Source organism: Canis lupus, chromosome 5, assembly GCF_003254725.2.
Source record: "Canis lupus dingo isolate Sandy chromosome 5, ASM325472v2, whole genome shotgun sequence".
Lineage (NCBI taxonomy): Eukaryota > Metazoa > Chordata > Mammalia > Carnivora > Canidae > Canis > Canis lupus.
Genome location: NC_064247.1, coordinates 24668477 through 24681351, shown reverse-complemented (window position 1 = coordinate 24681351; position 12875 = coordinate 24668477). Strand labels below are relative to the sequence as shown.

The 12875-nt window shown below is 42.5% G+C and overlaps 1 protein-coding gene across 3 annotated transcripts in view; it reads right to left on the bottom strand.

Annotated features, from left to right (window-relative positions):
* Positions 1–1307: 1307 nt before the first annotated feature.
* The window catches only part of SLC35F2 (solute carrier family 35 member F2), a 50238-nt gene continuing 38670 nt past the window's right edge, over positions 1308–12875 (bottom strand). For all 3 annotated transcript variants that reach the window (XM_049110017.1, XM_035716614.2, XM_049110019.1), the window contains 5 exons: positions 9019–9178; positions 8016–8172; positions 7438–7490; positions 6081–6235; positions 1308–2299 (listed from right to left, as the gene is read on the bottom strand). In XM_049110017.1, coding sequence (XP_048965974.1) covers positions 2114–2299; positions 6081–6235; positions 7438–7490; positions 8016–8172; positions 9019–9178 — 711 coding nt within the window. In that variant the 3' untranslated portion in view covers positions 1308–2113. The remainder of the gene's footprint in view (positions 2300–6080; positions 6236–7437; positions 7491–8015; positions 8173–9018; positions 9179–12875) is intronic.

Below are 12875 nucleotides of genomic sequence, written 5' to 3'. Positions count from 1 at the left end.
GGCCCGGGCGGCCAGCCCCTCGGCATTCGGGGTTGCAGGAGCAGGAGCGCGGGCCCTGCAAGGAGCCCTGGCTTCGGTGCCTGGGAACGCCATCCTCTGGCTGCGCATCAGAGACGGTGCCCTGCCGAGGGCACTCATCGCAACACCCTCTTTAAAAACAAAACATGCTGATTTAATGGGGCATTGCGGAGGCGAAGATGAAAGAGGACGGTTCAGGTCACAGGTCTTGTTCCACCTGTTAAAGCGCCACCTGCTGGACAAGCCGTGGAGAACACGTGGGGGGCGGGGCCCGGGAAGGTGAGACGGGGGTCGGGTCGCCGTCTGTCCACAGGAGAACCTACCTTCAAAGCGCAGTGAAACGACCCCAGCACTCTTCTTCCGGCATGACCACAGGCCAAATGCACAATTTATTACCTCTATACAACATGAGGGAACAATCCAGCAGCCCTATTATACTATTCAGCAGGGGCTTTTTTTTTTTAATGGCATGAATATCTACAAGAACATAGTGAAAAATCAATATTGTCCTAATAGGCTGGAAAAGAATTTAGGAGAGGTTCTCAGCTTAAGAATGTGTTATGTTTCAAAAGCTTGTAGGTGAGCCAGATGTTTGAAAGCACATTTTCCATGAAAGTGGTATTATAGAGACTGGTGAAACTCTCAGTCTTTACAAACTTATTTAAACCAGGATGCACAGCTTTGCAGTACTATTAATTGCCGACTGTCATTCACAGCATTGCTTCTCTGGAACACTGAATTCTAAGTGTTAATTTAGGATGCTCAGGTTCGAGAAACAGTAGAGCAGGGCAGGATAATACTGCCTGTATATGCCTGCACAAAAGGCCTTACTTGAGGTCTTCCCTTAAATGTTTTTAACTTTGACCAAAGACAAAGTTCATTTAATAAATGCCCAAGGGGGTGCCTGGGTGGCTGTCAGTCAAGCGTCTGCCTTCCACTCAGGCCATGATCCCAGGGTCCTGGGATGGGCCCCATGTCAAACTCTCTGCTCAGTAGGGAGCCTGCTTCTCCCTCTGCCGGCCAATCCCGGACCTGCTTGTGCCCTTTCATATAAACAAAATATTTTTAAAAAAGCTTTAAAAATTAAAAATAAATAAAAAGTTTATTCCAGCAAAAGATTGTGGGCTCGCTCTGAAATCCCCTCCATCCCAACTTAACCCGGGATGAGTCTGCATTACCTTACAGAAGACATGATTCTGAAAAGTTGCCTATGAAGAAATCCTAATATATTATTAAGTCATTGAAAATCCAGAAGGGGAACTGGTTAGTCAAAGAAACCACACAATGACTGTACTTCCATGAAATCAAAAATTTTTAATAACATGAACACTTACTCTCGATTTCTTTATTACATTAAAAAAAGTTTACATACAGAGTTTTTGTAAAGTGGCAGAGTGGTAGTTGATATAATGATGCTACATGCTTGCACTTTGTATTGAAGAAGTATCATAAAAATCTCATGGCACATTATAAATATTTGGTGAGAAGTAGTGTAGAGAACAATGCAGAGAGGGTCCCTAGGTTTTCTGCACCACCCTCTTTCTAGCTTCTATGGTACTCACACTTGTTTCTCAGGATTTCTCAAGTGCTACTCCACCCATTTTGCTGCCATATGCAATCAATCAGAAGACTTGGTGTGGCATAAAGGCCACAAGGCTTGTGGACAAGGACTACCTCAGCAAGACAAAAGCCAAAAGCCTCCAACGGTGGAAAGCTACTCCACGACCACCCTGGACTGCCCAATCCCGACTGGCCAGCCCAGTGGACAACCTGCTCTCGGCTCTGTCTCAAGGCTGGATCATGCCCCACCGTGTGGGGCACCCCATTTCCCTGACGCTAGCAGGGATGGATCCTCAAACCCACAGAAACGCAATCCTAGCCATCTTGCCTTCTGCTCTATTTTCATCTTTCTACTTTTGATACATTATTTGTATTCCTTTGTAAAATCTAACCCCTGGAATCAATCCAGTGTTGCAGTGCTCGTTCCCCAGGTAGTAATTTTCCAAGCGTCCCCTCCGGGTTAGCAGGCTCAGCCTGCCTCCAGTGATAGCCCCCCATTTCCCGGGGAAACCTGGGAGGGCATCTCCTTCTCCAGCTACAAGGCGGCAGAATGGATCTCTTGCAGGGTCTCCTCAAGCTTTAGTCCTAGGTTGTCAATCCCGATGCTGGTGATGGGCGGCACGCTGCTCTCTGCAGGCTCAGCTGTGCGTGTCGGGGTGGAGCAGTACAGAATGAACCCCAACATGATGATGGTGAAGGACAGGATGTAGAGCCCGGAAAACTAGGAGAAGAACAGACTATGGATCACGGTCTCTGATAAACACGGTTGCTGCTGACTTTGCCAACTCTGCTTTAAGGATTCCCTTCTCATCATCTTTTTTTCTGAAAGCTGCCTAAGGAGAAAGTTGCCCCAAGCCCTCCCGTGTGTATACTGGTCAATGCACGGTCTTGGACAACATCACCTGCCACATCAGCCAAGTGGATCCTTGGATCTCTAGGAAATGGAACTTCTGCCTTTCTCTGTGATAGTCCAGCTGTACTTTCACCTTGCAACCAGTCCCACTTAGGGGAGAGAATCAAAGGTCAGCATGGATACCATGACAGAGCCAATTTCAGACCCGAAGTACCGCATATGAAGTACTGGTATGAAACAGAGAAACACCTAAGATAAAATGTGGATGTACAGAGGTGACAAGTCCCCAACAACCCTTCATGTGTGCTATGCCATAAAATCCATGTTGTTAAAGTTTAATAAATTATCTTTCAGGAGACCAGTGTTACACAATTTTTTGAGAGAGAGAGGCAGAGACACAGGCAGAGGGAGAAGCAGGCTCCACACAGGGAGCCCCATGTGGGACTCGATCCCGAGACTCTAGGATCACACCCTGGGCTGAAGGCAGGCACCAAACCACTGAGCCACCCAGGCATCCCTACACAATCAAATTTAAGGTGGACTGGGTAGATGCAGGTTTTTAGAGCTCATGAGACATCGTTTTTCAGAAAAGTCTCAAACCCAGAGAGGGTACAGGCCAGAAGACCACAGGGAACGATGCCCTGTGGGAGGAATCTCCTACACTCTCTGCTCCCAGCAGCTCTGGCTGCAGCAAGAGCCCATTCTGACAGACACACCACAAGGACAGACAGGAATTCCTGGTGACCTTCTCCAACCCACCCCCTTTTCAGGAAAACAACCATCCAGGGCAAAATGCAGTGAAGACAAAACATCAATTCATTGTGTATTATACTGAAAATGGCATTCTGACATATGCCCAAAGTTCAAATAAATAATATTATACACTCTATTTGCTCTGATTTGAACTGAGGATCCATACAAAAGTTCAAGTATTAAGGAAATTAATATTTGTTTTCAACAGCATGAAAGATAAAACACAGAAAGAGAAAAGCTAAAGACTGACCAAGGATGATGTAGTAAAAGTTAAGGAAAATAATGTATAATTAAATGCCTAGGATCATTTCTTTTCCTTGAAACAGTAAACTCAAATTGATGAATGGTCTTGCTAATCTGATTTTAAAGTTAAGAACGGAGCATATACTGGGGCACCTGAGTGGTTCAGTCGGTTGACTTCTGCTCAGGTCGTGATCTCAAGATTATGGGATCAAGCCCTGCGTTGGGTGCCCCACTCAGAAGGGGGAGTCTGCTTCTCCCTCTCCCTGTGTCCTCCCCACTCCTCATGCTCTCTCTCAAATAAATAAAATCTTAAAAAAAAAAAAAAAAAGAATAGAGCACACTATTTTTGGTCAAGCCAATAAGATATTTTTAAATAAATATTTCATAGTATGCCCCCAAAGAGTTCTAATGCCTAAAAGGAATTCTAATAAAGGGATGACAAAGAAAAACAGTAGGAAAACACAACAGATTGGAAAAGGAGAGGAGAGGAAGAGAAAAAGAAGAAAAAAAACAGATACTGTCCCCAAATTAGGAGGAACTAAATAGAGTTTTGAAATGAATATTAAGTACAGTGCTGGTCATCTTCAGCTCTGAGCTTCTGTGAGTCATCACTGGCTTCCCCACGTTAGTTTTTTTAAAGATGCTCAATTATTTCTTAACCGTAAGACTCTACAGCTTTTTAAGGAATGGGACAGCCACAGCCCTCTCCAAAGCCACAGCCCTCTCCTCAACTGCTGAGCCACCCAGGCGTCCCTGTGTCTGGATTTATACAGGAAGTTTCTTGTTGCTACTTTGGTCAGTATTGTTTCAAGATCAATTTCAGAGGAGGCAGAGTCTGACACTGAGGAGTATGGAAATTCTTAAACTTCTTTTTCATCCATCCATTTAAAAAAAAACAGAGCCAGGAGACACCTGGGTGGCTCAGCGGTCGAGCATCTGCTTTTGGCTCAAGGTGTGATCCCGGAGTCCTGGGATCGAGTCCTGCTTCGGGCTCCCTGCAGGGAGCCTGCTTCTGCCTCTGCCTGTGTCTCTGCCTCTCTCTCTGTGTGTCTCTCATGAAATAAATAAACAAATAAATAAATAAAAATAAAAAAATAAAATAAAAAATCAGAGCCAAAGTTATTGTACATACTACAATTTTAAGAACTGGTAGTATATTGGGCTTATAATTTTGTCTTTAAAAACTGTTTCTAAAATGCCAGGTCTCTTCTTTAAGCTCTGAATGGTTTTCCACCTCTGTAATTTACTCTAAAGATCACACAAGACTTCCCCTTTGGTCTACAAGTCTTGAAACGGCCTTTGAACAAAAACAATCAAATCTGATCTAAGAGTGAGCTGCTAGACATGCAGGGACAAAAATACGTAAGGCAAAAGAACTGAGAAAGAATTGAAAGTTTGCATGCTCTAATTTTGAGAATAACAGTTTAAAGTTACACAGTCAAAAAAATGACACACAAAAAGGCTTTTTCATGTTAACATTAAGAGCAGTGATGGGCAGCCCCAGTGGCTCAGCGGTTTAGCGCTGCCTTCAGCCAAGGGTGTGATCCTGGAGACCAGGGATCGGGTCCCACGTCAGGCTCCCTGCATGGAGCCTGCTTCTCCCTCTGCCTGTCTCTCTCTCGTACGAATAAATAAATAAAATATTAAAAAAAAAAAAAAACATTAAGAGCAGCGAAAGAGCAAATATCTACAGAAGGGAGCTGACGATAGGTAGTGGCAGGTATACTTTCCCTTCAAAGCTTTTATTTCTGTAACCTTACTTCCTCCTTCCCACCTGGATACTATTTTACTTAGAAGAAGTTAAACTACTAAAGCTAAATCAATATACTGGGTTTAAAAAGAAAAAAGCGCAGGTGAGTGGGGCCGTATGTCCCATAGATAACCCATCACCACTAAGCTTCACCGTAGAGTAGAAACACCATCATCCCCTAGTGGCGGCCACCTGAAATGCGAGCACAGCACCACAGCTCACTTCTAAGGCTCACTTTGCAGCCCTCAGCAATTGTTCTCATTCAAAAAGAGAAAAATCTGGGCCTGTCAGATCATTTCTCTGATTCTCTGCATCTGTTACTTTTTAATGATGCTACTAAAAAGCTATAAATACTCCTCCGGTCTTAGTTCAGGAATACCTTAACCAGCAAGTTTGTAAAGATAACACCCAGTTTCTGTAACCTTGCAAGGCAAAATGGTCTATGCTTGTTAAGCAAAAATTTCTGAGAACTCACTGAACTAGGCATTGTGAGCTCATGGCCAGTTCCTGGGAATAGTGTAAATCAGTGCCAAACAATTTCTGCCTGGATACAAAATTTTTACAAGGACAAAGAAATGTATCAAGCAACAGTCAATATTCTAACTTATTTGTTCCAAGCTGGTCAACAAGCATTCACTGAAGGTATACTAAAGAAAGACTCCAGTGTAGCAGTTCTGAAAGTGTGCTCCCCAGACCTTGAGGGTACCCAAGACCCCCTTCAGAAGTAACATCAAAACTCTTTTTTTAACACTAATAAGATGCTATCTGCCTGGAGTGTGGACTGTCCAATGAAATTCTTGCCAGCAAGATAGGTTTTATTTTTGGATCTAAAATATTAAAGACACCTATTACTTCTTTTAGACCAAGCAAGTGTTCCTCTTTGAACATGTTCAATTTGCTTACCTTGTAGCCAAACAGAAAGAGTCCAAAGAAAAGACTGTAGAGGTCGGCTGTCAGGATGCCCAAGTTGACAGAAGTGGCACTAGTGACTTTAATCACTAGTGGCATGAAGCTGTATAGGCAAAACATACAGAGGGCAAACGCCACAAACAGCAGGGCTATGGGGAAAAAAAGTGGAGTACTTACTTAAAATTACGGGAGAAATTCCCTGATCCTTTAACACACCATATACAAAGCCACTTTGTTAACGCTCAGCATTGCACATGAGACACAGAAAGTGCTTGGGGAAAAAAAATAATAATAACCAGATATGACACAGAGGAAGGACTTCAAAATTGCAACAGGGTGTTAGATGGTGAAGGCCATGGACTTGCTCATGGCGTTACTAACAGCTCTGGCTGCCACTTCATCCACCCACCCCAGGCAGCGGGACGCCGGGATAAAAGGCCAACCAGTGATCCTGAAACCAGGATCACTAAGAAAAATCACCCAGTATCTCTCGTGTGCTTTTATCTGGTTCACTGGTTGGACATGATTTGTGTAACCTGATTCAGAATAAAGTAATTTTATTCATCCAAGGCAGCTGGCTGTTAGATCCATTATCTTTTGTTCATCTCATTAAACTGAGCACTTCCAGAAAGCACAGTGTAACCACCCTCTTCAGGACCCAGCTCATCACAGAGGGGCCTTGCTATTTAGGTCCACAACCACTCTTTCAACTCCACCCCCATATTCAACACCCCCACCCCACTCACACTCTCACACACTCTGGCAATCCAAAGTTACTTAATTGAATTAAATTATCCAAGCACAGCATATGAACTTCAATGACATTTTACAGACTATTTTTAACTTCTTTCCACCCACCATTAAGTGGCTCGAGTCTTTCCTAACTGTTCCACCACTGTTTTCTACATTATTTATTTGTGCAGATGCCCAGGAATATGAGGCGAGAGTCATAATGGAAGGTGGTGGGTGATGACACGCCATCACATTATTTGGGTTAATGTTTCACAGATTACATCAAGCAGACAAGCTGCACACGAAGTTTGAAGACTTGCCATGCAGATCTAATTGAAAGTCGGTGTGACCAAAGGTCAGCCTTGTTCAGAATTCCTAGTAAAGAAAAGCTATTCCTGAAGGTAAAGATTAAGAATTAACTCCTGTGGAGGTTCATTTTCAGAGAAAACTCACTGTAAACCCCTGGAGTTCTCTGTGTATCGAATTACTCTGTGATTTTACGTAAAGGTTAAATATTACTTAAATGAAGTATTTATTTCTCAACGTATGTTTTTGTCACTTGGAGGAAAGGATACTGACCAAAAAAAAAAAAAAAAAAGATGATCATTTATGTACGTACCAATTTTCCAGTCCCACTGAATGCTGGCAATATCCTTATATTCCACGATCAATCTATAAGATTAAAACAAGAAGTCAACGAGAGATCCAAATACTCATTTTCACTAGTTTATAAGCATTTTATTTGCTATCCTTCAGCTAAGGTGAGGAGTTATGTTGACTTTTAAATTTTTCTTAGGGTATAAAAATAAATATCTTTAATATAAGTGACAAAGAATAAAAACAAAGGAGCCCACAAACATGCTTGACACCCTTCAAAGCACTTTTCCAATAGCAGCCAGCATGGCATTATGTTTTCCATTTGAATAGGGAGCTACTATTTTCTGGAAATAATTGAAAAATAAAGTCTGTACTGGTAATGCCTCTACCACACTGTAAGCAGAAATCCTAAGCATTGCACACACATGGAAAATGAGGCAAAATCCTTGCTATTTCGAGAATCTTCTAACAGCTGGTTACACGTTACTGATTTCAAATGGGAATGGGGGCCAAATCAACAATGAATATTAGTAGCTGGAAAGTAATCATGTACCATATATGTACTTATTTTGGTTTTTAAAGGAGATTTTAGACTCTTACAGCTGTATGGCGCTGATGAGTGTCCCAAATAAGCCCACCATCCCTAAAAACTCCTGTCTGCTCAGCTTCTTCACAACATATTCTTCACACACGTTGGAAACAGCATAGAGGGATGCTCCAAGAAGGACCAAGATGTCACCGATCAGTACATCACTACCTACAGGAAGATAAGACACAGAAAGGTAGAAGATATCACTGTAGGGGATCTGCTCTAGCTTGTTTCTGGGAGTTTATCTGGTTAGCATTCATTTAAATAAGATTTTACAGAAGGAGAAACCCTGGTTTCTGGACATTTAAGGACTCTAACTCCTCCTCTCACTTTCTGGCACAATCCTGCTGTGATGTTTCATGTTTTGACCCCTTAGGAGACAATGAGACTGGAAGATGGAGTACATACGATAATGTAAGGAAACGATTCTATGACATAGAAATTAATGGAATTTATGGAAGGGAATTCACTAAAAACTACAGAGAAGGAAGTGAGGTGGTCAAGGGAATTGTCCTTCAAAGGACACAGTGAAGTCACTCCCTTCACTATGAACTCAAAGACTGTTTTTAGATTTTATACCATCAATTGCCTGAACTTTGACCCAAAGAATGTCCAAGTGTTCACGCACAGAGCGACTGGAAAAGAAGTCATACCAAGTTTCCTTTTGATAAAAACCCAAGAACCTACAGTAGGTTTTCCAGTAGCTAATCTAAATGTATGGACCAAAAGAAGACTATTGCAAATATTTAAAGACATTTCTCTCTCATGAGACAAAACAAAACTATTTAGTGTGACAAAAATGAGCAAGGACCATGGGTGAGGAGGAACATGAAGTGTGCTTTGTGGAAGAGGTTTCCATAGCAGAAGCAAGTAAATCTGAAAGTAAAACTTAAAAGACAGTCTAACCAGGACATGTTTTCTGTCTTTTGCCATATATCTTTTCAACAGAAAAGTAAAAACATGAGTAAAACTTTTTTCTGTGAACTGAACGGGAAATGAGTACCACAGCCTCACCTGAGTTGTCTTCCCTCCCTGCTAGTATGTCTGCACCAACCATCGTCCCCACACCCAACAGACAAACAGCCACAGCGATGAAGTGGATCACTCTGTATCTTGCATAAAGGATAAACCATGAGAGAGCCATCAACACAGGAATCCCAAAGCAGTCCAAAAGCTGCAAGGAAGGAAAAACAAACAGCTTCAGGCATCCGTCCTTGGCTAAAAGATGGGTAAATAATAATTAGCACTGATTACTGCCAGCTCTGGATATTTCATTCAGTGATTTACCTGGATTAACTCTTTGAATCTTCACAACCCTGTGAGATTGAAATCACAATACCCATTTTTACACATGAGGGAAACAAAGGCACAGACAGGTGAAATGAGCTGCCCTCAAATCCTATAGATTTGGAAGAAGTGGGAGAACCAGCTGAGGACCCCAGGAATCCTGCCTGACAGCCTGTGCTGTGCATTCATCCTTAGGCCCAGGAGGCTGACCTGCCTTCCCTCCTGCACCAGCTCACTCACTCAACGAATACTTTCGCATCTCACATGTGGGACACATGAAGAGAAGAGCTGGAGTGTAGAAAACAGGAGGGACACAGCCCAGTCCTCAGGAGCATGCAAAAGGCTAGACAGACAGACTAAATAGTCAAGCAAGCAGATACTTAATTGTAGTTGGGCTGAGTGCCACTAAGAAATGCAGGTGATCGTCAGAAAGGCTAAAGACGCCGTCTCCCTGGACAAAGTGTCCAACCCCACCCTAGCTCACAGCAAATCCTCTTGTACATCTTCAACGTATATTCATTCCTCCATCACCTGTTGTTTGTGGGTCCAGAAAATACTTGCTATACCTCTGATACTGCCAGCCTAAAAGGCAGTGCCAAAATCACAATGAATTCAAAATCACTTGTAAGATAAAGGGAAAATGGAGATTATATTCACTCCATTCTTGAATTCACAGATTTTGTGAAGTGAAATCAAGGATAAAATATATTCCGCACACTAACAACATTCCTGAACCCGTTTTATATCTCCTGCTGTTCTTTTTTTAACCTTGTCTCTGACTCCCTCTGTATCTGTCTAGTTTTGGACAGGGCAGGCCCTAAATCTCCAGCAGCCTGTTTGATCCCGTCCACAGCTGCTGACTGATTGCCTTTCAAGCAATGCCATTGTTGGAGGCCGGGCACCTTGCCTCCTTATTTATTCCAGAGGCAGAACTCTAATCCCCTAAGTGGTTTACTGAGCCTGCCTGAATAACAAACCATAAAACGATGCAAATGATAACAGTCTGTCCCTGAAGACACCAGCAGAATCCAGCCATAATGACTTAACAAAGTCATTAAATATAAAAAGTAAAAAAAGGTCACTCTCAAAACTCTCACAGGAGATTCCCTACCCTTAAATTGTGTCTTAAAATCAAACTTAAATTTGTTCTATTTTGGGGGGCGGCTGGGAGTCTCCGTGGGTGGAAGCATCTGCCTTCGGCTCAAGTTATGATCTCAGGGTCCTGGGATCAAGTCCTGCATTGGGCTCCCTGTTCAGTGGGGAGTCTGCTTCTCCCTCTCCTGCTCCCCAAATAAATCATTTTCTCTGCCAAATAAATCAATAAAATCTCTAAAAAAATTTTTTTGTTCTATTTTTAACAATTTTTGGTGGGCAGTAGGTGGCCATATAAGGGAGCCGCCTGTGTCATCCTGCCATTGACCAGCTGTGTGCACTCTGAGTCCCTTGGCGTAACAGTATGAAATGAAGAGATCAGACAAATGATCCCCCAGGTCCCTTCCTACCATAAAGTTCCACAACTTTTCATCTGATATCCAGTATACTCAGCCATCTATCTATATCGATTCCCCTTTTCACCTGTACTATTGGTGATGGATGTCTTCTCTTTGATGCTTTCAGCCCCAAGAGCCTCCCTACTTAATTTAATCTTTAAAAATTATTGTTCAGCCACAGTAGGCAAGGTACTAAGACCCTCGGGTAGGGGAGGCATACATACAAAATGAGTTAGACTTTGTTAGAAATACTTTATTAGAGATAGTGCACAGAGGAGAAAGTGAGATTGAATTAAGCCTTAGAGAATGGAGGACAGGGCTTCAAAAAGTATTGTGTTCTAGAAAGACCAGAGAAATGCAATGGAGGAGAAGCTGGCTGTGGGTGGGGAATGAGCAGAAGTGGCCGTCAAGTGGGAGCCCTAGTCCACGCAGTGCCAATGGCCATGTCATGAACTTCATCAGTGGCTGCAATTACAGAATCTCTGAAGGAATCCTTAAGGAGGAGGTTCAGAGACCCCCTGAGGCAAGCTTCCACCTGCCCCGCAGATTTACCCAAACAGAGAATCAGCTTAAGGAATCCCAGTGACAGTCACCACCCACTGCAGCAGGGAGCATTAGCTCTTAGATGCCCTTTTTATAATATACTCCTTGCGAGGATCAAAAGCACCTAACTTTTGACAACCAAATGCTTAGGTTCTTCTAAGAGGCTAGAATGAAAGAAATTGTTTTTTTTTTCTCTCTCTTTTTTTTTTAAGATTTTATTTATTTGAGAGAGAGAGCATGAGAGAGATTACAAGCAGGGGGGAGGGGTCAGGAGAGAAGCAGACTCCCCGCTGAGCAGAGAGCATGATGTGGGGCTTGATTCCAGAACCCTGGGATCATGACCTGAGCTGAAGGCAGATGCTTAACTGACTGAGCCACCCAGATGCCCAAAGAAATTGTTTTCAATAATAAGGCATGGACTTCAGTCACAAAGACCAACTGTAAGTGTTTTTGCTTAGCTATGTTTAGACCTTGTACCAATTCAAAACTGACAATCATTGGTCATCAAGCAACCAAAGTTTCTGGGAATTATAATCAAGCAATTAAATTGCATATGAGATTAGGAGGGTAGATGTGACTAGAACAATGCCATCGTCTACATACATATATGCTTAGTACCCATAATTAAAAGCACACGTAATCCTATTTGTGATTAACTTCATCCTTTAGATAACTTCTGGCTTTAATTTTTATGAATGCTGGGTTGTCTGCGTGCCTCCTGTTGATATCTGTCTGAACGCATAATTCCCCAAACCAAAAGGTCTGATGAAGACAATGCTTAGCACAAGTCAGCACAAGGTTGGGACGCCTGCGTGGCTCAATAGTTGAGCATCTGCCTTCAGCCCAAAGCATGATCCTGGGGTCCTGGGATTGAGTCCCATATCAGGCTCTCTGCATGAAGCCTGCTTCTCTCTCTGCCTGTGTCTCTGCCTCTGTGTGTGTGTGTGTGTGTGTGTGTGTGTGTGTCTCATGAATAAATAAATAAAACCTTAAAAAAAAATAGTACCAGGTTACAGAAGAGGAAATATTTAATATGATGCATTTCCAATAACAGTAGCATTTAATGTATATTCATGCTGGGACAGTACTGAATTTTCATCAATCCTTATGTCTTCCAAGTCAAATAAGTCTCATTATACTACAATTTTTCCAGAGATGAAATAAGGACATCTCTGCTTCCTAGTGAGAAAACTGATGCACCCAAAAGTTGCAGATTTACTATACTGTGAAGACTAAACCTGGTATCAGAGTCTCTCACCTTCACCTCCCTTCTTAAACCATTTCATTGTTAGCAGTGGTGAGTCAGTGTCATGCATGATACAGCTCAGAGTCTGCTAATATTAAGACAACTGAATCAGTCTTCTCAACATTGAATTAAAAAGTTCTGCTCTGCAGGAACATTTTTCTTTCAATCCAGCCAGAAAAAACCTAAAAAAGGAACAGGGATACCAGTTTTACCTCTGGCTACCCAAGATGCTTAATCTCTATCCCAGATATCTACAAGTTTCCTTCCAGTGATCTCAATGGTTCCTTTGTACTGAATATCTACTT